At 41.2% G+C, this 26169-nt stretch overlaps 2 protein-coding genes across 2 annotated transcripts in view; one reads left to right on the forward strand and one right to left on the reverse strand.

Moving 5' to 3' along the window:
• Positions 1-3970: 3970 nt before the first annotated feature.
• On the reverse strand, positions 3971-18393 carry RLBP1 (retinaldehyde binding protein 1). Its single transcript, XM_015815287.1, has 8 exons — positions 18301-18393; positions 12661-12693; positions 11426-11554; positions 10151-10355; positions 8878-9056; positions 6220-6378; positions 4805-4915; positions 3971-4129 (listed from the first exon to the last, which is right to left on the reverse strand). The coding sequence occupies exons 1-8, from the start codon at positions 18391-18393 to the stop codon at positions 3971-3973; spliced, it is 1068 nt and encodes a 355-aa protein (XP_015670773.1).
• A 2152-nt stretch (positions 18394-20545) lies between these two features.
• FANCI (FA complementation group I) overlaps positions 20546-26169 on the forward strand; it is a 28068-nt gene continuing 22444 nt past the window's right edge. The window contains exons 1-12 of the mRNA XM_015815280.1: positions 20546-20654; positions 21425-21497; positions 21882-22012; positions 22694-22850; positions 22926-22983; positions 23526-23567; positions 24415-24538; positions 24680-24765; positions 24876-25008; positions 25126-25218; positions 25385-25521; positions 25722-25902. Of these exons, the coding sequence (XP_015670766.1) occupies positions 20571-20654; positions 21425-21497; positions 21882-22012; positions 22694-22850; positions 22926-22983; positions 23526-23567; positions 24415-24538; positions 24680-24765; positions 24876-25008; positions 25126-25218; positions 25385-25521; positions 25722-25902 (1299 nt within the window). The 5' untranslated portion in view covers positions 20546-20570. The remainder of the gene's footprint in view (positions 20655-21424; positions 21498-21881; positions 22013-22693; positions 22851-22925; positions 22984-23525; positions 23568-24414; positions 24539-24679; positions 24766-24875; positions 25009-25125; positions 25219-25384; positions 25522-25721; positions 25903-26169) is intronic.

Genomic DNA, 26169 nt, shown 5'->3' on the forward strand with positions numbered 1-26169 from the left:
AACGATGTGAGCTCAAGTTATTGTTCCCTTCTTTTAGATGTGTAGAACAGAGCTTCCAGTCCCTGGATGGGATTTTTATCATAGGAAAATACCTCAACGAGAGAAGCTTGACTTTAAATCGGAATAAAATGGCCTGGCAGTAGTAGTGATAATCAAAAAGAAGATTTAAGGGGTCCATATCACATTCTTCCCCCCCTTTCTATTTCTTTCGCATATGTTAAAGTGATGGTCTTAATAGCAAACCTGGTTCACTTCCTGCAGATTCTCTTAATCAGAGCAAAAAGCAGCTTGGCTGCTGGTTAGAACAACTGGAGAGGGGAGAATTAAAGGATTCTCGCCCAATGTTGTGCTGGTATCGGAGTCCTTCGCTTTTTGTTCTTTGCAAACCACCTTTGTGCTCTATGTGTTAAAGTCTTTTTTTTTTCTCTCTCCTTGAAGTGTCCTTGATGAGATTCATAAAAACAAATCAACTGGGGAGCTGGGGGAAGAATCTCCTTTGAGAACTATGTGTATTCCATTTTAAATGTTCTTTTTTTCTTTCTGCTGGCTTCATTAAAGGGCACAAGCGTAAATGGGCAGCATTTGGCTAAGCTGGAACAGAGAATTGCCATTCCCCTTCCTTTCTCTCTTTTGTCTACCAGAGGATATGTATTTTTATTTCCTTTCAGATCCTCAGGTTCTGGGACCACCGAAGTCCCAGCAGCTTTGCTGATTCCAGTCTTAGTGGAACACGGCCTTTTTTTTTCTTTTTTCCCCCCTCAGGATTCCTGAAATGTGGGCAAAAATCTTGTATTTGACGGCGTGGTGTTTATTTGGCTTTTGTTTTGATGTTGTATCCAGTAACATCTGGGTTTGTGCAAACAATCCTGCCATTATCCAGAGAGGTCCAGTTTCATATCACGAGTAGAAAGTCATAACATTGCCTGGAACAAATGAGAAATTAACCCACTAATTGGTCGTACCCATCCTTTACTTTATCGCCTTCCAAGCTGACGTCATTCCAGCTGTTTAGAATGGGTTGCATTTCATAGCAAAGCCATGTATAGGCATTTTGGGAAGTCTTTCTCCTGATTTAAAAAAAGCACAATTTTTAAAGAGGGGGATTTCTTGATTTATTACACTCTTTTGTTTTTCCTTCTTTTCGTCTTGAACATGTCCTAATAAATAGAGGGACCCAACACCTCAGGAAGCTAGACGTGTGTACCTGTGCTCTTTTTCATTTGTGTCACTGCAGCTGCCTTATTTGGAGTAAGTTGAGCATTTTTTACCTTTTTTTTTTTTTTAAGGCTGTTGGACTTCAATTCTACTTTATTTTATTGGCAATTTTGGATTCCAAGACCAGTTTTGGGAACCCTTACTTCCACAATCCCAAATTCCTTTACAAATAAAAAAATGCTGCCCTGGGGAATTTGTGTATGTGTGTGATCCTTGCTACCGGTTCGTTGTGGGACCGGCGGTCTGCAGGATGAAGTTTTTGCAACTAGCAATGCAATTTTTTTCTAAATCTGCTAATCTTTCCAGTTTAGAAAAGTGTGTCCTTGATATATTTCTTTTGGTTTTTGTTCTGTGTGTGTGATCAATCAAGGCTATTGCAGAACAGTAATTTTGTTATTTGATTCAATGGAATTTCTTTGCTTAGAAAAAAAAAAATAAAGACCTTAACTGAGTTCGCAATGAGGATTGTGTCTCATTATTTCTCTTTACTTGGATAGGAATAAGTGGACTTGGAATTTAGATTTCCTGTATGCCTTATTTTTCCCCAGAGGTCAAACTACCAAAAACAAACAAATGCAGAATTGTTATTGGGTGGCAGAACCAAATGCATTGGTGTTATTTCAGGTAGAGACACCTAATTTCTGCAAATAATCACTCTCTGTTAAGTATGCATATGGAACGAACAAATTTTAACCTGAAATAGTTTATTGTTTATTGTGTCTGCAATTAGAATACCATAAACCTCTGGTAAGTGGTAACCAACGGATGCTCCCATTTTAAGGGTGACAAATGTTGAATGTTTAGAGGGATGATCTTGAAGATAGATATTTTGCCATTTTACGTATTTAATTTAGCTTGCCATTTATAATCGATTGAAAACGTTGCAGTGTAATTCAACTTTTTGTATGTTTCCAGTTTAGGAAGCGTGAAGTGAAATAAGATAGCACAACACCTATTGCCGATAGTTCCTGTGTCAGATTTCTGATAAAATCAGCCAAGAACTTACAAACAGATTAAGGGGGGTTTTTTTTGGTATTAGTGGCTAACATGCTATCCATCTATCTAACCCACTAACCAAAAAACACAGCCTGGCCTGTAATTCATCTTCTCTAGGATCATATTGAGGATATGAGCAGGGAAGACAAATAAGAGGCCAGATTCATGCATCATGCATCAGGACTGCCAGTAATATAAGCTTATTTTGGCTCAGTGTTTAGACAAGCCCAGGACTAATAGTAAGAACCAAGGGCTAGAGTTACATGTTGTGATAAAGGGACAAATCCAGCATGGGCATCCTGGGACTTGGCAGTTCTCAAAATACGTTCAGCAACCATCGACGCTTCCATCAAATTAAGGTGATCTTATAAAAAGTATTTTTGAAGCGGATGAAGTCTTTAAGAGGCCGCAAAGTCCCACGATTATTCTTAGCCGAGACTTTTGCCACCTTTTCAGGAGCAGGATATTAGAATCTTGGAGAGATTTCAAGCGGGCATGAGATGATGGTCATTCCAGGGAAGAAAAATGCACAGACGGTTCTGAAAAAGTTGCAAGATGAGGCTTGACTTATGTAAGCAGGAATTTTTTCAGCTATATGTGAAGAAGTAGAAAACAGAGCCTGGGACACCACCCCCCCCATACGCAAAGTCAGGGCTCTGCCTTTGAGGTACGGCTCTCCCCCTGGGATAAGCTGAAACCCCACAAAGTAAGCAAAAGAAGACAAAAATACATCTGTCTCTGATCTGATTCTGATCTGACTTGCCCTGCTTAATTGCTTAAAGCAAATTGGCCTCTCTTGTAAAGCACAGAACACACAAACAATCCTTGTGATTGGCGCATTTAGTTTACTAAAGCAACTTTAAGCCAAAGTATGCACGCTATTGGAACCATTTCTGTTGGCTACAAAACTCATATTTATGCTGACAAATACTGGAAAAAATACCTCAGCTGGCCTGTAGGTTTCTGCAGTGACTTCCTATTCTATTCCAGAGGTTCCTCCCCCCCTCCACACAACGTAGAACCATCTTCCGAAGCCCACTAGCGATGTCCTAAAATACACAACTGTGAGTGAAGACAAATTTTTCCAGTGCCCCAATCCTAATAAGGCCAGTTTTAAAGTGGTCCATTGCACACCAGCGGTTGGGCTCAAAGTGAACCAAACCAGCCATAGTGCCTTCTTTGTAGATCCCCAACGTCTCCTCACTGGGGAAGGCTGTTTCTGGAGAAGTGTGTGTGTTTGTGTGTGAGGGGGCTCTGCCTTTGGTGACTGAGAGGGTGAAAATGAGGAATGAAAGAGACAGAAGCGGAGCTTATAATCACAATCGGTATGGTACCATCAATCCAGGTAATCCTCAACTTACGGACATTCATTTAGCAATCATTTGAAGTTACCACCACACTGACCATGCCTCACACTCGTGACCGCTACAGCAATCCCCACGGTCACACAATCAAAATTTGTGCAACTGGCTGTATTTATAATGGGTTTGCAACATTCTGGTGTCACGGGATCATCCTGTGTGACCTTCCCAGACAGCTTCTGACCGGTCAGTGAGAGAAAGCAGATTCGCTTTACAACTCTGTGATTCACTTAACGGCAAGAAAAAAAAAGTTTATAAAATCAGTTACGGCTCACTCAAATAACCCGCCTGGCTTAGCAGTGGAAATTTTGGTCCTAATTGTGGTTATACGTCGAGAACTATCTGCACTGCGTTTCCAAGAAAAGCTGAGGCTGATCTTCCACCTCAGGCGTCCAGTTTTAGAGCGTTGTGTCTTCGGTGTCCGTCCAGATCCCAAAAAGCTTCTCGGCGACCATCTTGCCATCGTATCTGGGCAGGTTGCCTCCAAAATTAGCTGGCAATATATCAGCATCGATCTCTTGAAAGAAGGTGTCAAGTTCGTCCCCGTGCACAAAGACCTGAATATGGAAGGAAATGGGCAAGACATGAGCCAAAGACGGCGGCAGGAATTCGTTCTGGAGCTGCTTATCCTGCTATTTTTTAAAACCTGATTTAAGTTTAACATCTAACCCAGTGATGGTGAACCTTTTAGAGACCGAGTGCCCAAAAACTGCCCCCCGTCCCCGCTCTGCCCTGCCCACTGGGCCACCCACCACCTCCACGGCCCGCCACAGATCACCCAGGCAGCCCAGCAGCATCATGGCGACCACGCCCTCCGCCCGTGCCCCGCAGCATCATCTGCATGCAACGGGGCGCAAGGGTGGAGTCTTGTCCCCGCTGCCTGGCTACCATGTCCTTGGCTGCGCTGCTTCGTGTGGGCCATGCCCAGGGGCGACTCTCTGGGGGGGCTGCTGGTGAGGAGGGGGGCGTGGGAGGAGGCGGGGCTGGGGAGATGGTGTGTGCGCCCACAGAGAGGACTCTGAGTGCCACCTCTGGCACCCGTGCCATAGGTTCGCCACCACTGGTCTAACCTATCAAAGAGAAGGATTAAGGGGGACATGTCTCCCAGTACTGGAAGGGCTGTCACAGAGAAGAGGGGATTGACTTGTTCTCCAAAGCACCGGAGGGCAGGATAAGAAGTAATGGATGGAAACTATCTGTACCATGGTGCAGTCTTTGATGGTACAACTCACCCTTTCCAGGAGCTTGTTCTTCAGGAAGGGTTTGACAACGTTGTAGGTAGTGGTAAAATACCAAGGCTGGTGAATGAAATGGATCGCCTTGAATCGAGCTGGAAAGGAATCCTGGGAATTCCAAAGATAAGGGTGAAAGCCAGAAAAATGGACGGTGTCTTAAGCAAGATCACATCTATCCAGAAACCTAGATTTCTTCTGAGCCCTGTTCACACAAGACCTCTTCCACTAAACTAATCAAATGTCCCTTTTGATTTTTCTGGCAGTGCACAATCTAAGCAACTGGGTCAAAAAGGAACAATTTGTGACTAGGAAGTCATCTCCACCCCCTCATGTCCATTTTTAGCTGGAAGAAGTATTATATTTTGTAAGAAAGTCCCGGCAAGGCTAAGGCTACCAGCAATAGCAGTAGAACTTAAGACTTATATACCACTTCACAGTGCTTTACAGCCTTCTCTAAGCAGTTTACAGAGTCAGCATGTTGCCCCGCAAAAATCTGGGTCCTCATTTTACCGACCTCGGAAGGATGGAAGGCTGAGTCAATCTTGAGTCGGTCAGGATCGAACTGCTGGCAGTGGGCAGAGTTTACCTGCAATACTGCATTCTAACCACGGTTCTTCTCTAGACGGCAGCAACATCTCTCTCCTACCATCTAAACGTTCACTAGTCTTCTTCAGTCTGATCTATGGTTTGGCCACTGTAAGGAAGTGTTTGCTACCCAATCTTAATGTTTGCTACCCAATATTAATAGAGAGTTCTATTAATATTTATATTTATTTATCAAATTTATTTGCCACCCGTCTCACGGTTCGGGCATGGAAGGACTTTGGAAGACGAGGTGGACCAAATAGATTAGCTCAGATTTAGCTATTTTCTTAACCTAATTGATGGGGTGGAATTATTAACTGGGTCTTTACAGCTAAATCTAACCTTGGGGTTTGCTGACTGCAGCCATTAATCAAGAGCACAAAAGGGCAAACTAAACAATGCAGCCGGAGTCTTGGTTAAAGCAAAACATCTCTACAAAAATCTGCAGACTCCTGTTATTTACACACAGGCAAGGGGGGATGGCTGAGCTATTGTGAGTCCTGCCTCAGGGGATTTCATAGTGCCTTTCTTTAGATGGCAGAAAATATTGCAGAAGTCCGCTGTGACTTCAACATGTTGCTGCATTGGAGATCTTTTTCTGCTGAAGTGTCCCACTGAAGGGACATATTCCTTGTGTATCCAATCACATTTGGCCAATAAAGAATTCTATCTATCACTGGAACGGTGTCTCCAAATCCTTCCCTATGGCTCCATTGCGCACTGCTACCCCACAGCTTGCCCAAATATTCTAGCATGATTATCTTATTTAGGGCAATTTCATGATGTTTGGTCTTTGCAACTTGCCAAGGCAAGTAGATAAAGCTCACCTGTAGCATGTCCACCATTTTTTTCAGTTCCGAAGGCTTGATGCCGTAGGCTTGCTGCATGGTGAATCCCTTGAAGTTTTCAACGATACAGAAGCCATTGATTTGAGTTTCCTCATTCTCCAGCAGCTTCTCCAAGATCACGCAGTAAGCACGGAGGATCTGTAGTAAAACCATCGGAGAGTAGCAACTCATGCTCCAACACATTCACAGATCTTCCTGCATTGGCTTTGAAACAACAGCCATACAACTTTTCATTGGCTCTGCTACTGATAAAGTACCAAAGTAGTAATCGTCATCAAAGAGGATAGGATCAGATCTGTGGGGTTATTCTGGATGGTGTAGCTCTATGTAACCCTGACTAGAGCATGTAGATCTGTATGTAAGAATGTTTGGCATTTATTGGGTTAAGTGCTGTCTCCTTAAGAGATGGCTTATGGGTAATGTAGTTTTAGCTAGTCAGCTATATCATGTTAGTAGGTTAGTGGGAGGAGTTTCTAAAGGGCATTGCAGGACTTCCTGGACACGAGCCAGTTTGGAATGTCTTTGTCTGAGATAAGCATGGGGCCATCGGATGTCAGATGGCTCCGTTCCACGTTGGAAGTTGGTATGGAAAAAGCATTAATTTCTCACCTATAAGAATGAACAGATGTGTAATATCTAGAAGCAATCACCATAACTGCAAGTATCTCTGAATAAAATATATCTGTTTTAAAATCATCTTTATTGAGTTTATCTGTCTGACCTGGATTTACAAAGCAACTTAACTCTGGGTCAGAACAGGGGTCCTCGGTGCTCTCCGAGCTTGGTTGTTTTCCTGCAGACATTTCAAGTACCAAACTAGGTAATACTATCAGCACTGATGATGTTACGTAGTTTGGTAATGAAATGTCTGCAAGAAAACAACCAAGCTCGGAGAGCACCAAGGACCCCACAGTTCAACCCCTGAGCTACAAATATTAGGATTGGGTTTATACATCATGCAAAGACATAGTGGGACTTGTTTGATTTTTCACAAACCATGGCTCCTAGCCGAGCACAACGTGCGATTCTCCCCAGCCAAATCTGTTTTCTTCAGCAAACCAACATTAAAACGAACTGTGGATTAGTGTGTTGTGCAGACTATTCTGTCGTTAGAATCACTTGACTTCCCAATACTGTGGGCTGCTTTTCCTGATCGAATGGAGGATAAAGTCAGCGGTGGCAAGTTTTGATGGTTATACGTGGGATGGATTTCCTTCATCAAAGTAACCATGTTTGGTTTTTATGAAGTTTTAGCAGGCCACAGTTAACTGAGTTATTATACTACACTAATCCACGAATTGGGGTTTCCAAAGCACAGGTTGTTCAGGTCATCTAATACTGAGCCCTAAATCAAAGCTATTGGATATGGGCTGCAAAACTCCAAAAGACTGTGAGACGACAGCAAAAAGATGCAGAACACATTAACTCTGTTTGAGATTCCTTCAGATGTTTCCAGCCTGGATGTGGTACTTCTACAAAAATAAGCAAACCACAGAGTAGTGCAGTGTGTGAACCCAGCTCCTTAATTCTATCAGCGTCCTAGTACAGTTCTGAATACCAAACACTGATGAATTGATTTTACTTGTTCTGCTTCTGGGTTTCCTTCCAGAGGGAGTTGATTTCTGACTGGCTGCAGATAGATATGCCTGACTGGGCTAGATGTGACTTTGATCTGATCCAGTAGAGAGGTTCATGCCTGTCAAAACTGACAAGACATCACGTGGCTTATTCCAAACACAGTAATTTCATTCAGTGTTCCCTAAGACAGTCTCCTGTCTCTTGGCTGATGTGAATTTTCTGCTCCACGTTACAGAAGGTCTCTCTAAGTAAATGAACTTAACACAGTAATCCCCACCTAAGAGGAAAGATCATGGAAGTTCTTCCATTACACAGCAGACCAGCGGCATGCCATCTCCCTTCTCTGCAGTTTGCACCCAGATGTTTTCCGTTCCAGATGTTGCCTTGCCAAAGATGAGAAATATTGGCCATTGCTGTTGAGCAACATTTGGAGGACCACAGTGCTTTCCTTGCTTTAGGGGGAGCAAGGACAAGTTGATAAGAAAAAAATGTCATACATGAAATTTTCTGACAGAACAATTAACCAGTGGAACAACCTGCCTCTAGAAGCTGTGAATGCTCCAACACTGGAAGTTTTTAAGAAGAGACTGGACAGCCATTTGTCTGACAGGGGGTTGAACTAGATGACCTCCAAGGTCCCTTCCAACATTATTATTATTATTATTATTATTATTATTATTATTATTATTGATGATGATGATATTATTGATATTATTATTTGTACAAACATGAAAAAATGTTTACATTTAACCATTTATGCACTGAAAATATTAAGAATGATATTTGTTTTAGGTTGAAGAAGGAGAATACTATTGGGAGAAGGGAAGATCAAAGAAATCTACTATTAATTAATACATTAATTATGGAATTACAAAAAGTAACTATTATTGACTGTTAATTCATTACTATTGACTGCTTTTTCAAAATATATGAACCAAGACAACACGCTGTACACTAGGCACTAAGGATTGGTATTGTAAAAAAATTAATAAAATATTTAAAAAAAAGACTTAGAAAAAAACTTTAAAAGATGAACCGCCTTTACCGAACAATACCAACCTCATCAAATGTGATTTCTTCATAATCCCAGTTCTCTATGTTGAACAGCAGCACCACCCGACCGTATTTATCCCTGTTGCACAAGATGCCAGGGTAGCCAGCCTCGATGGTACTCCGTACGGCCTCGGGGACCAGGTTTTCAAAGAGTTCTGGATACTGCTGGCGGAAGTTGACGTAACCTGGAGTTAGGGATAGAGGCTCTAACAGTGCCACATTAGAGATGCTAAATGAATGAATGGCTCAATAATCAAAATTAAAACTCAACATTTCCAAAACGGAAGTGGTGACAGAGGCAGGTGGCTTTGTCCAGTGAGAGCTGCGTGCTTTCAACAACAAGTTCGTCAACTCCGATCAACAGCTCAGTAAACTCAACACTGTTGTTGTGATACAGAAGTCACCCATTTTAATTTGAAGGAAGCCAAGGGCAGAACGATATTTTTTTTAAAATTCATAACCCTGGAGGCGTAAAAATGAAACTTTACACACGTGGACTTGAGCGTGAATAGAAGACCCTCTTTGAACAACAGACATGCTTATCCAGATCCGTTTGGGTAGATATTTCAATGGATATTCACAGGGCAAACAGACCCTCTCTGCAGACTCTCCATCTCAGAAATCTGAAACCCATTACTTCAGAGGTCCCCAATCTTTTGGGCACCAGGGACCGGTTCCGTGGAGAAAGGTTTTTCCACGGACCGGAGGGTGTGTGGTTTTGTGTGCTGCCTGCATCCTGCAAATGGGGCTTTGCTTGATTGTGCGGACTGGTTGCTAGCATGCCACGGCCCGGTACTGGTCCACAGACCGGGCGTTGGGAACCCCTGAATTAGCTGGCAAGTAGATAAACCGTACTGTAATGGCATCTATTACTAGTGGCAGTAGTGGAGCTATTATACTGGAGGCTTTTAAAAAGAGACTGGGCAGCCACTTGTCTGAAACGATATAGGGTGTCTTGCTTGATCCGGGGGTTGGACTAGAAGACCTCCAAGGTCCCTTCCAACTCTATTGTCCTATTATTATTCTATTCCCTTCTGTTCTATTCTGCTCTGATAGTGCTACTACCCGCAATTTGAGTAATATAACTCATCCCAGCCAACCAAACAAGCCCAGCATCTTAACCACTGACCCATCACGCCACCCAAGCTGTGAGATGGACATCTGTAAAAAATCATTGCAACCAGTAAATAAATACATTTCAAACCACCCACCCCCCCCAACCAGTGATATTTATGGATCTACATGTCTGCAGGGAAGGGTCCAGTGGAAGACTCCCCACCTTTAACCAAATCGTAAGCTCTGTTGATATCAAACTTGCGGGCACGTAAGAAACGGAGGAGAAAAGCATCTTCCTTCCCCTGCATTTTCTCAGCCACTGCTTTGCAAATGTGTTCTCCATCTTTAGCTTTCTCTTGGATAAGTTCGTGAAGCTCTTTCACGGCTAACTCACGTTTCTCTAGCGTCTCGTTCAATTCATCTTTAGCCTAGGGACAAGAGGCAAAGATAATGTGACAGGTAGGCAGTGAGTTGGGGGATCATACTGGAATCTCAAGAAACTGGACTTTCTTGTTTTTCTTTTGAAGACTCAGGTGACCCTAAGGACGCAGGTAAACCTCCAAGTGGCCTCAACGGCTCTCAGGAAGAAGGCAAATGACCAGCTGTCTGCAAGGAACATTAATCCTTCCATTCCCCACCATCCAGTCAGAGCTGAGGAAGCTTCTTGGATGAGAAGCGAAACGTCTCCCAAGAAAAAAAAATAAGAAAGTCCAGTTGCCTCCTGAAAAAACACCTTTGGGACAGTGTCAGAGTCCTTCCTAAAGTGGAAACCAAATTGTTAACTGTTATTTATATGTAGCAAGGAACATTTTTAAGCACGTGGGGAATTACCCTTTAAACTAATGGTTCCTCTTCCATACCAAGAGTGGTTGTGAATCAAACCGACATTTTGAACTAGACTGAACTGACATCCGAGTAGTCAACTATTGACTATTGTAAGTTGGAGTGGGAGCTTATAATACAGCACTGTAGTTAACGCTGCCCTGTTTTTTGGAGTTTGGTGCCATCCAGTGGCTGATAGTAATTATACTTCTCTCTATCACCCAGGCTTGGCTTAGCCTTAACAGGATTTTAGTATTAGGTGGTCATAGCTGTGAAGTAAAAGGTTGCAGCTCTTAAGCTGAATAAGATGATCAATGTTAGGTAGCTGAGCATAGATTAATCCAGGGGTCTTCAAACTTGGCCCTTTTATGACTTGTGGGCTTCAATTGCCAGAATTCCTCAGCCAGGCACAATTCTGGGAGTTGAAGTCCACAAGTCATAAAAGGGCCAGGTTTGAAGACCCCTGGATTAAAAGGTCTGAGTGACATGCAAAATAGCACAAGGAACTTGCAGCCAGATATATTTTACAGTCCTCCCTAAAGCAGATCCTCCAATCAGGATAAAATGGGTGGCGAGGCTAGCCGGCCAACGGATCTGTGCTAAATGTTTTTCTTGGCCATCTTCTACATCTGGTTCCTGCTTCCGTCGTTCTTCCCCCATTTTGCACGATGCTCACCTTCTGCAAGGTGTGTGCTGGGATCTTCTCATGCTTCCCAAACACAGGACCGTGGTCGCTGGTGGTCAGTCGCTCGAGTTTAGTACGCAAAGCCTGCTCCTCTTCCGAAAGAGGCCTGAAGGTGCCCGTCTGGGAGTGAAATTCCAAGATGAAGGTCAGGCAAACCTCAGGCAACAGTTTAAAGTAGAATAGAATAGAATAGAATAGAATAGAATAGAATAGAATAGAATAGAATAGAATAGAATAGAATAAGGAATAGAATTCGGAATAGAATTCGGAATAGAATTCAATAGAATAGAATAGAATAGAATAGAATAGAATAGAATAGAATAGAATAGAATAGAATAGAATAAGGAATAGAATTCGGAATAGAATTCAATAGAATAGAATAGAATAGAATAGAATAGAATAGAATAGAATGGAATGGAATGGAATGGAATGGAATAGAATAGAATAAGGAATAGAATAAGGAATAGAATAAGGAATAGAATTCAATAGAATAGAATAGAATAGAATAGAATAGAATAGAATAGAATAGAATAGAATTCAATAGAATAGAAATAGAATAGAATAGAATAGAATAGAATAGAATAAGGAATAGAATAAGGAATAGAATTCGGAATAGAATAGAATAGAATTCGGAATAGAATTCAATAGAATAGAAATAGAAATAGAATAGAATAGAAATAGAATAGAATAAGGAATAGAATAGAATAGAATAGAATAGAATAGAATATCTTTATTGTCATTGTGTAACTCACAACGAAATTAAGTGCTGTCCACAGTGCACACTACACACTCCAATCACAAAAATCACAAATAAGAACATAAGTTATATACACACATCCTTCACAGTCTATTCACCATTGCGCTGCCCCTAATATCACACTTCAGTGTTGCACTATACAGTGGTATTTAATATGGTTACAGCTCTGGGATAAAAACTATTTTTCAGCCTATTTGTCTTTGTTTTTATTAACCTGTACCTCCTGCCAGATGGTAATAGTTCAGAAAAAGAATGTCCGGGATGGGATGAGTCTTTAAGAATATTTTGAGCTTTCCTAAGACAACGGGAACTGTACAGTTCGTCCAGGGGGTGGGGGGTGGGGGAGGAGAGGGCAGCCAATAATCCTCTGGAGTCATCTGGGATGCAAAGTTTGAACCTGGCATCTTTCCCAACAGTTATCCCCAGTGAGAACTTGAGCACAGGAACAAAGGAAGGGGTTAAAACTCACCATGGCTGTCATCTTTGCACTCCAGTCTAGCCCCTGGAAGAAAGAAAAGGAGACAGAAAAACATAGGGGAACCCTGTTAAGCAGGCAAACCTGGTTTGTCTAATAAGGTTTGTCTAATAATGACTGAATGGATTAACCACACTTAACTGGACTAACAGAATAACAGAGTTGGAAGAGACTTTGGACGTCTTCTATTCAGTGGTGGGATTCGGCCAGTTCGCACCAGTTCGGCAGAACCGGTAGCTAATTTGTTGTTGCCCAGGCCCAGAACGGACTTCCGAAAGTGGCATCCACACAGAGAACCGGTTGTTCACATATTTGAATCCCACCACTGCTTCTAGTCCAACCCTCGGCTCAAGCAGAACACCCTATACCCTTCTGAACAAATGGCTGTCCAGTCTCTTCTTAAAAACCTCCAGTGATGGAGTACCCACCACTTCTGGAGGCAAGCAGTTCCACTGGTTAATTGTTCTCAGTAGCAGGAAATTTCTCCATAGTGCTTAGTACTAACATTGCATGCTCACCAAGCAAACAGCGTTACAGCAATGCAATATCTGAACCCATTCATAACAGCAGTAGCACCTAGATGTATATACCGCTCCATAGTGCTTTACAGCTGCCTCTAAGTGGTTTACAGAGTCAGCATCTTGGCCCCAACAACCTTGGAAGGATGGAAGGCTGAGTCAACCTCGAGCCGGTCAAAACCAATCAAGGTGCATTGTATCTCATGCAATATGCAAATCCAGTCACCTGCAGCATAATTACACATCGCTAACTATGCCAGCCTCCTTCATTAGGGACAAAACCACAGTCTTGTGCCATCTGGCAAGCTTTTGAAATGGGCAGAGGCTCAGGGTGGCTTCTCCAAGCCTTTTGCCCATAAAACTTTAAACCAAGCTGGAAAAATACCACCGATTCTTCAGTCTACAATGAAGCCAATCTCATTAAGATGGTGCCACACTTCTAAGGAAGCCTACATTGGACTCGGCTGGTTAGATTCATTCTTGGGATGGAGCAAATGCTTTGAATGCAGAAGCAGCTGGATTTACCGCCTTGAAAACAAACCGAGATACACCCATGGAGAAGATTTTTACCGTGGATATTATTCAACCAGTAGACAGGCTTAACTCAATAGAAACCGTACACAATGACTGGAACTCCTGCATGGTTTTTCACTGGAATATAGACAATCTACCCTTGGGCTCCATCACCTCTCCTATTCTTTTTTTTTTTTTTAAGCTTCAGGAAAGCTGTGGCATCTTTGGTTGGAGAAACAGAATTCTGTCTACCTTGCAAAACTTCAATAAGTAAAATACTCACAAAGGATGCCAAGATACTGGAGGAAGATCTCTGTGGGAAATCCTGAAACCAAGAGTGAGGAACGTTTACACAGGCAGACTGCAGGGAAGCCAGTGGGACTGGAGAGAATCAACGAAAACTCCTGACAAACATCCTGCTAGCAACGCTGGGTTGGGATTAGGCCGTCCCGGGGCATTGCTCAGGAGAGAGCTGCATAATGAGGTCAACCCAAACCAGGGAAGGGATTCCCATGGAAGAAAAGTACAAAAAGCCAAAGGAGAGGGATGGAACAAAGACAGAGCAGCGGCCAAGGAGATTTGGCTCAGCGAAATGCACAACAAGGGACGTTGATGGGATTCTGGGACCGATTAACCGTGTATAAAAGCCTCTTATTGTATAAGTGGGCCAGACTCATTAGCGTAACTTGGAGGGAGAAGGAAGGATTCGTGAGAACGTTGACAGCGAGATAAAAGGCAGAGACAGCAACTCCGTGAAGGAGGAAGAGCAACTTCATGGCGAATCAGACATTTTTCATACGTGAGGTCCATATTCTCTTCCTGCCATGTCCGTGGGCGTATTTGTGTGTCTGTATCCTCTGCCAGCATGGGGATGCAGGTTCTCTCTATATCCATGGCAATTAAATCCATCACTGCTTCTTTCCACCGTTCCTTTGCTGAAGCAGGCTCTTTGCTTCATGCTTTAAGGTTCTGCAGTTGAGTGTCTGCTGACATAACTGACTTCCCTGCCCTGAGAACCGATGGCTCCCAGCGTATGTCTCACACTTTGGTTGATGTCTCGGTGTGTGATCTAGCCAGACCTTCCATACCAATTATGAGCGACTGCCCTCTCCTTCGACTTGAGCCCTTCCTAGAAGCATCTGGTGGGATCTGGAACACGATTCCCTTTCCTTGATCCAGGAGGATTCTTCTTAAGTCCTCGTGTATTCGTCAGTCCATTCTCTTCACGTAGTACGGGGCAGACACCAAAGGACTGCAGTTAGTCCTCGACTGTACGAGGTTCAAAGTTATGACAACCTTGGAAAAGTGACTTATGAACCATGCTTGCAGCTGTGACCGTTGTACCACTGTCACGTGATCGCAATGCAGGTGCTTGGTAACTGGTTCACATTTACGACAGTTGCGGTGTCTTGTGAACAAGTGATCGCGATTTGCCACCTTCCCAGATGGCTTCGGAAAAACAGTTGATTGGGGAAGCCGGATTTGTTAATGACATGACTTACTTAACAACTGCATAATTCGCTTAATGACCATGGTAAACATAGTCCTTAAAATCTGTTCTGAAAATTCCAATCCCAATTTAGTCCCATACATTGAAGACTACCTGTACAATTAGTTACAGGGGGAAGGGAGGACAACAGGGAACAAATGAAGACATGGTGCCTGAAGACACCATCACAATGACACCAGAATACATTTGTTATTTGCATCATTTGTTATTTGTCATTTTTTTGCAAGTAGTCATTCTGTTGTTATCACAACATGTACTTGACACACCTGCAGTTATGCCCATTCACATTTTAAACTTTATGTGTTCATTTTCATCCATTGTGGGAGTCTCTCTCTCTCTCTCTCTCTCTCTCTCTCTCTCTCTCTCTCTCTCTCTCTCTCTCTGTGTGTGTGTGTGTGTGTTCCCATGTTGCATCAAACAATAGTGTACTGATTTATTCAATAAGCTACAAATAGCAGAATGTTCATAACATGCTAAGCCATTATTAGCCCTGGTTAATAATCCACAGCAGCTAGGTTCATATCACAAGGCAAGGCAAACAAATCAAAGCTTGGATTATCACATGCAGTCACAGGCTGTTCCTCTAATAGGAACAGAAGATTAGTTTAGATTCAGATTAAAAAGAACAGGCAAGGGGGAGACCGTTAAAGTTAGCTGACGGTTCTTTTAACTTAGAAAGATTCCAGATTCAAAGAAAGAAGCATATAGGTCCAGTGGAGAGCAACTGAAATATGAAAGATATGTTTTTTAATTGCATGGGGATGTAAGGATTTGGAATTCGATGGTATCAGGACTGTGGGAGGGAAATATGTGTTCCAGTTGTGGGTGCAGATCAAGGGGAGAGAGAGAGAGAGAGAGAGAGAGAGAGAGAGAGAGAGAGAGAGAGAGAGAGAGAGAGAGAATTGTCAATGGCACTTGTGTGGAGAAGGCACAATATGGGTTCAGCCAAATGCCATTTTGATCTCTTTTTTTCCCCCTGAAGCTTCTGATTGGGCATCTACACATTTGACAGCTTTCATGAATGGTATTATTTGATCCTAATTAAGCAAACACAATACTGTATTTAGGCCTTGATGTCCAGCCCTCATTTGACATTGTCTGCAGAGGCTCTGTTTGGAGGGCTGAAAGATGAAAAATATGTCTTTCTAGCCTATCTACATATGAAAGCCGGATCTTGAAATGGCCCACCAGTATTTTGCAGCAGAGTGACCGGGCCAATAACTAGGTCACCTAAGCATAAGTAGGAGCAGCCTTGCAGCCTCCACCTGGTGGTATGCGAGCCACTAAGACAGCAGATGTCCAAGTAGCTAACAGCTCAGCACATGATGTTCTAAAGACAGCACATCAAGTAGAACAATGCAATCTGTTCAGGGAACATGAAATGGTGGGAGAAGTAGGAGAAGCCAAGTCCATGCCAACAATGATCTTAGCTAGCCCAAATTATTAAGCAGGGTCATGCTTGGGTGGAACATAATGAAGTCCCAGAGCTGCTAGATTAGGAAACTGGAAAAAAAATAATCCTAAAAGGCATGGAGTCTTTATCTTCGTCTTTAAACATCTCATCTGTTTTGGGAGGCAAAACCAGGCATATAAAGAATCCATTTGCTGCATTGAATGTTCTTTGTTGACTGCAATAGCAATAGCACTTAGACTTACATACAGCTTCATGGTGCTTTTACAGCCCTCTCTAAGCGGTTTACAGAGTCAGCCCCCAACAATCTGGGTCCCCATTTTACCGACCTCAGAAGGATGGAAGGCTGAGTCAACCTTAAGCTGGTCAGAATCGAACTGCTGACAATCAGCCTGCAATACTGCATACTAACCCCTGTGCCGCCATGGGTCAGTTTTTAACCCAACTTACTGATTGCAAATGAACGATGTGAACTAGGTATTATTCCTCTATTCTTGCACATTTGATGTCAAATTGTAGAGTTTTACTCTTTTTTTTGTTCAAAATCCTTTCCTGCCAATTATCATTTCTGGAAAACAAAGGTAGAAAGTTTCTTTCGTGTCCTTGATATTTTGCCCAATGTTGACTCACTTTCACTCTAGTCAATTTCTTAGTCATTTTTACAATGCCCCCCCTTTCTGCTTCCAGCAATTGTTCTCAAAATGCTGTTGCTGTATTTCCTAAATTAACTTAGTACTTCTACTACTTTGAAACCTGTACTTGGCAAAATAATAATAAGCATAAAAAAAAAATCTTCCATCCATGTGGAAGATAGTTAAAAGATGTTTGATGAAATGGATTGTCTTGATGCCTGGTTAGATTTGATGCCAATAAATTCCAAGGTGTTATAAAAGAGCATTAAGACGATTCTTCCCCCAGAGCATGAAGAGGACGAAATATCAGGATACCCTGATAATAAATTAGATTTGAATTTTCCAGCGTCTTTACATATTCTTTTGCTTTATTTTCTTAGATAACTGACACTCTTTTCAAAGACACTGGGAATACCATTTTAATATTCCATCCACTTCATGACACCCATCCCTATGTTTTAGGTCCCACCCTCACCCCTTTTCGCCATTAAATTTAATCTATATTTTGCAACCACCCAAAAAAATTTTCTTTTCCCCACTTTGTGATTTTTTCCCCTCCATTTTTTTTCTTACAAATTTGACAGATACCCTAGGCCTTGTAGATACCTGTGTCTGCTCCATGGGGGTGACACTTTGACTATATAAAGAAATCTACTCCTCCTAACAGTGGAGTAGAGAAAAATAATAAAATAACAATAGCAGCTAGAGTCTCAAGAAAAAATGACATTCTTAAGGAATAAGGCCAAGTTGTACTAATCAGTGGGGATTATGGTTCTCCTTGATTGACTCCTTCCCTTCAACAGCGCAGGGTTTCAAAGAAAGCTTGAAAAACAAGCTGTGCATCTGCAGAAAGGCCACACGGATTACAGTAATCCTCATTTTCTGAATAAAAGTAAAGTTTCTGGTAAGTCGAACCTGACTGCTGGCGATTTTTTTTTATAGGCTTATTCATGCTGTTCTCTTAGCAATTGTGTGGAAGTGATTTGCCCCTCTCTTATTCCGGAATACCTTTTGATTTCTCCACAGATTTCCCCTCCAATAGCAACACACTTCTGATCCTGTGTAGTGCAGAATTCCTGGATTCAGTTTTCTCTCATAGGCTTTATAATTCCCAGGACACTCAATGGATAGTAGTTTGGACATTGCCGATAGACAATCTGCATCATCTACAACGGTGTTTTTCAAACCTGGCCACTTTAAGATATGTGGCCTTCCCACATAAAGAATTCCCCAACCATCAGGATAGTAATAATACTACTACTACTACTACTAATAATAATAATACTACTACTACTACTACTGATGATGATGATGATGATGATGATAGTCTTGTGGAAAACGAAAGAACTCTTACAAATTCCAGAGGGGTTTAGCAGAGAAGTTTATTTGCGCAGGTTCAGAGCATATTAGAGATAGGCAATTCTGAACGAGGAGGGCGAGATTAGCCTCCAGTTTTTATACTTTCCTTCTTTCAGGAACAAAGGGGACTACACATGATAATACACTGTAATACATTTGGATCGTTTCTCACGGGCATACAGTGGAAGGTTTTGCTACATACAAAGTATCCATGTGCAATGCGCATTTGGTTAGCCACATATTACTGACACAGAACTTTCCCAGTGAATTTTCCCAGTGATTATGCATTACCTCATTATTCTAGCAATTATGCAGACACATCATTATTGCAGACAAATCATTATTCTAATAATTGTTCATTTTACTACATTAATAGAGTTGGAAGGGAATTCTGGGAGTTGAAGTCCACAAGTCATCAAAGGGCCAAGTTTGAAGACCCCCCCTGGGCTAGAGGCAGGGGTGGGGATTCTGTGGTTCGCTAAACACGTGGGAATGCATGCCTCCCGCGATGCCAAAGGGCTTCCTCCTCGTTGCCCCTCTCAAAGCTGGCGCGGGATCCCTAATTTCATTCCCATCCAGCAAACCTGGGACTTCAGTTGGGGAGATAAATGCAATGGCAAGTCCGCCAGGAATGCAACTTAGAACCAGCCCGCTAAGATCTCTGGCGGAAGAATGTTAAACGGCCGGGACAAAAACCGGCACCCGCGACATTTTTACGAAGAAAAAAAAAAAAACTCGCGTGGGTACTAAAACGGGCAGGACGGGGACTCGAACCCGTGGCCTCCAAGCCATCGGACAGAGAAAACCCGAGGGTGCCACGGCTCCATCCGGGTCTTTGCGGAGAAGCCGGAAATGACAGGAGGAGAAGCGGGGAATTGGTTGCCTAGGGAAACGGGAGAGGGAAAAAAAAAAAGCAATCGCTTTAGGAGGGCGGGGCTTGTTGTGTGCACTTCCTGGGCGGGAGATTCGACTCTCGGAAAGGCTGGAGAGGAAGGCGGGATGCGTCGATAGAGAGGAAAGGTGGGGAAGGGCCCGCCCGGTTGGGGCAGGGTCCTGCAGGGGAGGGGAGGGGGCATTTGGAGGGGGAGGGGTGGAAGGAAGGGGAGTCAGCTGAGGAACCACTTGGTGGGTGGTGGTGGGGGGAGCTCATTGGGCGAGAGGGGTCAAAGGGCCATCAGCCAACGGTGGGAGCTTATTGGGCGACGAGAGGTCACGTGGGCCCCAGCCAATAGAGCTGAGGCAACGGAGGCCGCGGAGGGTCAGATACTAGAATAGAATAGAATAGAATTAAACAAGATTGTAGACTAGAATAGAATTAAACAGATCATAGACTAGAATAGAATTAAACAGATTGTAGATTAGAATAGAATAGAAATAAACAGATTCTAGACTAGACTAGACTAGAATATGGAATGGAGAATAGAATAGAATAGAAAGTAGAATAGAATAATGGAATAGAATAGAATAGAATTAAATAGATTGTGGAATAGAATAGAATTAAACAGATTGTAGATTAGAATAGAATAGAAATAAACAGATTATAGACTAGACTAGACTAGAATATGGAATGGAGAATAGAATAGAATAGAAAGTAGAATAGAATAATGGAATAGAATAGAATAGAATTAAATAGAATAATAGAATAGAATAGAATAGAATTAAACAGATTGTAGATTAGAATAGAATAGAAATAAATAGATTATAGAATAGAATAGAACATGGAATAGAGAATAGAATAGAATATGGAATGGAGAATAGAATAGAAAATAGAATAGAATAGAAATAAACAGATTATAGACTAGAATAGAACAGAACAGAATCTTTATTGTCACTTTGAATGTTATGGGCTTCCCCAGAAAAAACAGGCTTTCCTTAACCCAGAAAGCAAAACAAATGAAGGAAATCTGTGGGGTTTTTTTGTCTTTCAGTAAACCTCCCTTATTCGTGAATATTCTGCCAGGATGGACCAGAAAATCCTGCTTCTGGCATCAGAGGGAAACTCAGAGCGCCTCCAGTCCTGCCTGCAGAGCCTGAACGAAAAAGAGGTCAGCCCCCATTGCCTATCATTTAAATAGACACCCCCTCAAAGTATCCCCACTGGGGTTATTCGTGCACAACTTTTGTCTGGGAATTCCTTCTGTTCTATCCTCAGTAGCTTCTTCATGTTGATCCCCATGCTGGGCAAGCTATGGCACTCTGGGTAATGCTGAGCTAAAGTTTCTAAACTTCCTTTAAAGCAGTGTTGCTTAAAGTGTGGTCTGAGGACCTTTGGGGATTCCCCAAGACCCTGTCAGGGGTCCACAAAAATCGAAATTATTTGCCAGACGTTGAGAGCATTTGCAAAAATGTAAAAACCATGTTGCTATTGTTTTTGTTGTAAAAAAATAAGTTTTTTCATGAAAAAAAATATCGATATTTGTCCTGCTAAAATTAAAACGGATGTTTTCATAGAATATTTATCAAACCATGAACAAGAAACCATATTAAACCCATTAGACATTAACATAAATATTTTGTATGATTTCAACTGCTCTTACCCAGGTTTCTTGCCAACTGGGCTAGCTTGCCATTTATGAAATATGCTATCAATCGACACTTTTGCTGTGTCACTTGATTGTTTATGTCTGAATTCTCACTCGTTCCTTTTTTCAACATGTTCACAATCTCGCACAGATTATTCTTCGGATAATTTATAGATTACATTAAGAAGACATCAAATATGCATGTTTTTATTCAAGATTAACACTGGGGGTAATGTTGAATGTAAAAGTTCAAAGGAATGACACGTTTTGCAATTCTGGTCTCTTTGCCACAGTTGAATGACCTTGTTACGAAACACGCTTTGAGGAAGAAGGGGATTGGTGCTGTTCTGAGAGGAATCTTCAAAGGTACTTACTAAGACTAGTGGATTGATCTCTAGCCCAGTGACATGATTTCTTGTTCATACGAAGCTAGTCTTTTGAGCAAGTATAAACATAATGTCAGTTTCTGACCCTACTAGGGACAACCTACTTCTCAGTTTCATTTTAATACCTGGGTTTTCTTCCTTTTAATATCGTTAGAACAGGCTAGCATCAAGTAATAGCTTATAAATAGTTGATTCTTTTTAATCAGCGAAGTATTGGGAAAGCAAATTGCCCCATCTATTGATAAAGTTGCCCTATCTGTTGATAAAGGAACATGCAAGCTTTCAGACTGCAAAGATCCAACTTTCCACTGTTTTAAGCAGTACAACATTAACAATATTTTGTTGTTGTGTGGTTTTTGTTTAGGTTCGCCTTGCTCTCAACAGAAAGGTGTTGTCAGAAGACTAAGTATTTACAAACACTGTATCGAGTTAGTGGAATCTGGTGACCTGCAAGTGGAAATTGCATCTGAAATAATAAGACTGCTTATGTTAGAGGTAAAAGATAAAAATAGCTTCTCAGCAGTTTCCCCAAGTTAACACTGGGGATAATTGCCTTTTACATCTATGTCAGAAGTTTATGTTTTTTGAGTTGGCCAATATATTAGCAACATGATAACATTTCCTTTGCAGTCCAATGCTATGTATGCTTATATAGATTTCTAAAAATGAATACTTTGTTACTGTCCGGGATTGTTTGTTCCTTGTTGTTGTTGTTGTTAGGGCATCTCTCACAGTTGTTATTTTTTTAAAAAGCAACTTTATCTAAGCTGGCAGTCTCCACATGCAGTTTATGAACTCTCAGAATCCTTGGCAATTCTCATGTTAGCAGGGGGAAATTCTTAAAATTGAAGCCCATGTAATTGAATGGTATTGAGAATGGGAAAGGCTGCAATATGGACGATGTGGCATGCATAGCTTTGCTTTTTTTGATCATGAAGTTAGACCGGGCTACATCCGCAGCTTTTTAATAGCTGGCATGATATGCAAAATGTGTGTAATAGTTCCTCTTTTATTTTGGGAAAAGATATTTCACGTTGTGACTAAAAGAGGTACTTCTGTGACACTTTTATAGTTATTATAATGTAATTCAGAGCTCATTTTTTTATTTGGTCTGAACCCTTTTAATATAACCAATTATATAATATAATTTTTAAAATATTATATTTAATACATCAGGCTCACAAGATGCCAGGGCTTACTTTGGCTGACTTGGCTATGTTGTTCATTGAAGCAATTAAAGGAGGCAGCCTGTTGAGTGGCAAATCTTTGGAACTCTTTCCTACACTTCTTACTTTGCTGGCTACATCTAAAGAGACCCTTGAATATGGGGCAGGTAAGCTTATTCCTCTTCAGTTTCCCCTTCTTTGTCTTTTGCTAACTAGCAACATCTAACTTATTTCCTTTTCAGGTGAGCTGACTGGGGACGAATATAAGAAACAGCTGATTAATACCCTCTGCTCCAGCAGGTAAGTTTGCACTTGTCAGATCAGATGCCATTTGGTGGCATCTGTTCTGGTGGTCAATTTCATGTAAAGTGTTTATTGGCATAATTTACATAGGCACATGCTAAATTATAAGTAATGGAATCTCTCTCTCTCTCCCTCCTGCTCACTCCTCTTTCCTTCCCAATATTTTATGAAGTATCATCCTATTTCTTCCTATAGATAATGAGCAAAGGTAATAGAACGTTTACTTTGGTAATAACTGGAAATGTCCAGGATTACATTTGCCTTGTAATCCTTGGAGTAAGCCTCAGAATTAGAGCTTTCCAATACCACTTTGTAAATGAAAGCATTGCTTAAGAAAAAGAAAGTTGAATTCTGGATGGATTGTTGGTTACTTGTATTGGTATAAGCTTTGTGGATTATTTAATTAGCCTGAAAATGCATGCCTTATTAAATGTAAAGTACCACCAATCTCTTTGTAGGTTTAGTTTATTAAACAATTGCAGTTTCTCTGGAAGTATGTTTTGTTATATTTATATTCAGACTGATATTTTTTTTGACAGATGGAGTCCTCAGTATGTGATCCATCTAACTTCCATGTTCAGGTAAACATTTCCTTTTGGGGAGTGGCAGTCTAAGACTTGGGGATCAATTGCACAGAGATCTTCAATAACAGTCTATGCTTGGACTTCAAAACGTTTTCTAGGCTTCTTCCTTTGTGTTCCTTATGTGGGAAAGGTTCCAAAGGAAAGCATTCATTTCTGCATCATTTTGGAAAGATCCAGGTGCTAAGGAATGCTGTTATATCCTTTCCTGAATTGGCTGATGAAATTGAAAATTGCTTAGAAAGATTATTTAAAGTGTTCCAAGTTCAGAATTTATTTATGGCCCAAATCCAAACATATTCTGAGGGAAGCTTGTCTTTGTGGAAAAAGAATATTATATGTCAGACTTGAATTTGTTTAGAATGCCAATCTAAGATCAAAATATCTCTATTCAAATCTTGATCTAGCTACAAGTTTATTAGTTGATGCTATTTTTCATTGGCTGGATCCATGCACTGTATTAACTGATAGCTTTGTTTTAATGACTAAACCCCAATGGTCCATCAGTTAAGTCATGGCTTGCAACCCAAAGTACCTCAATTTATGGGAGATAGTGAGCTAAAAAATCAAACAAAATTATGATGTGTAACACACGCCACACAAAATTATTATAGAGTTGGGCAGTCTCACAAAATTAATAAAATAAATTAACCTAATCATCATTTCAGCTGACTGTATATCTCAGGTTTATTGTGAAGATTCACTGAGAAGGAGAGAACCAATGCTGTTCCTTAGAGCTTTGAAGAAAGCCAGTATATATTATAGACACAAATAAATGGATGTGTTGATGCAAATGTGGTGCTGTCTTCTGAAAAGGCACCAATCTGTCTTTTGTGTCACTATACAGGGACGTTCCATTGAGTAAAGAAGAATTGCAATTTGTGGTAGAAAAGGTCTTAAGAATGTTCTCCAAGCTAGGTCTCCAGGAAATCCCACCTTTGGTTTATCAGCTGTTGCTGCTTTCTTCAAAGGTAATGCTTTTGGGTAAATTGCCTTCCCAAATTTTCCAACATCATTCTAATATCATAGTTTCACGGCACAGAGGAATTATCCTGGTTACCCAAAGACTTGGAATGTGGATCATGTAACACAGCCATCTCATCACTTCTCAGGGTGGCAAGAAAAACATCTTGGAAGGGATTGTCAACTTTTTCAACCAGATGGATAAAAAGCAGAAAGAAGAGCAGAGAGATTCAGAGTAAGTCGCTTTTTCTCACACTCTCGATTTTAGCTGTGATATCCATCGCCCTTTGTTGAAGCAGACGTATTGCATTCACTTCTTATCACAACTGATACTCAATCTTCCAGATCAGTGGAACTTGAAGAAGCTACAGTGCCCTTAGAACAACTCCGCCACGTGGAAGGCACCGTCATTCTGCATATTGTACTAGCTATAAATCTGGACCACGATCTAGGAAAGGAGCTAATAAAATACTTAAAGGTATATTAAATGCAGAGTTAAGAGACTGAGTTGATCTCAGGCAAGCCATATGGCATTATTTCTTTGTAAATATGAAGTCCTCTTAAATAGGGTTGCAATTTTTTTTATGCCTCCTAGACAGAGCAGCAAGGGGATCCTAGCAAAGCCCTGTGCCCCTTCAGTGTGACTATTCTGCTTTCAATGGCCAGAATACATCGATTTAAAGAACAGGTATGTCTCTTTCTACATTTTGATTTAGTCAATTACAGAAAACTTGGACGTGCTGTCATGTTTAGTTTAGTTTAGTTTAGCTTATTCTGTACTGAATTTGCTGAATTGTTCCCTTCAAGACACTGATTGAGGGAAGTCCTAACAGCTCATTCTTGTGGTATTTTAGATATTTGACTTTCTGAAAACATCAACTATGAAAACTTTCAAGGACAAACAGTTTCTTCAGGGCTCCAAGTTTCTACAGGATTTAGCTCCTCTACAGTATGACATATCTGATATGTTTTTGGAAGTTGTAGCGAACAGGTAAGTTACTACAGCTTGTCAGTTTAGACTTTAGAGCAATTAATGCAGGGAACTTTACCTTTTCCTCCTGCTAATTCCCCACCTAAACCATGAAGCTTTGTAATCAACAAATTTACTATAAGAGGGTTTTTTTAAGTACAGATGTAGACTCCCTTTATTGTGCTGTTTTCTTTTCTCTCTCTTTCCGATGTCCCACCCAGCGTGTTTGGTTGGGATCATGTGACCCAGGGTCTAGTAGAACTTGGATTTATCCTTATGGACTCTTATGGGCCAAAAAGACTTTTTGGAAATAAAACCACAGAAAGTAACCATATTCTGCCCAAAACTCCAGCCCAGCAGGTGTGTAAATTGGGAGCTGATATCCTCTTGGAAACTTTCAAGGTAATGTAAAAATGGAATTGTATGATGCTATAGATATAATATTAAGATATATTTTTTTCTCTGTTGATATAGGCTTTCTTTAAATTCTTCTGATATTTAGAAATATTTCTAGACTCTCTTTAAAGGCAAAACTCAAGCTGTTTTGATAATCTGGTCACAGTTTTTTTCCTTCTCAATTTAAAATAAATTAAAATTGATTTTTTCCCCTTAATCCTGCCTCTTACTATCTGTGGGAAACAGGGAAAAACAGCAGGAAACTTCGTTCAG

Source organism: Protobothrops mucrosquamatus, unplaced genomic scaffold, assembly GCF_001527695.2.
Source record: "Protobothrops mucrosquamatus isolate PMUCROS unplaced genomic scaffold, P.Mucros_1.0 scaffold334, whole genome shotgun sequence".
NCBI classification, from domain to species: Eukaryota; Metazoa; Chordata; class Lepidosauria; order Squamata; family Viperidae; genus Protobothrops; species Protobothrops mucrosquamatus.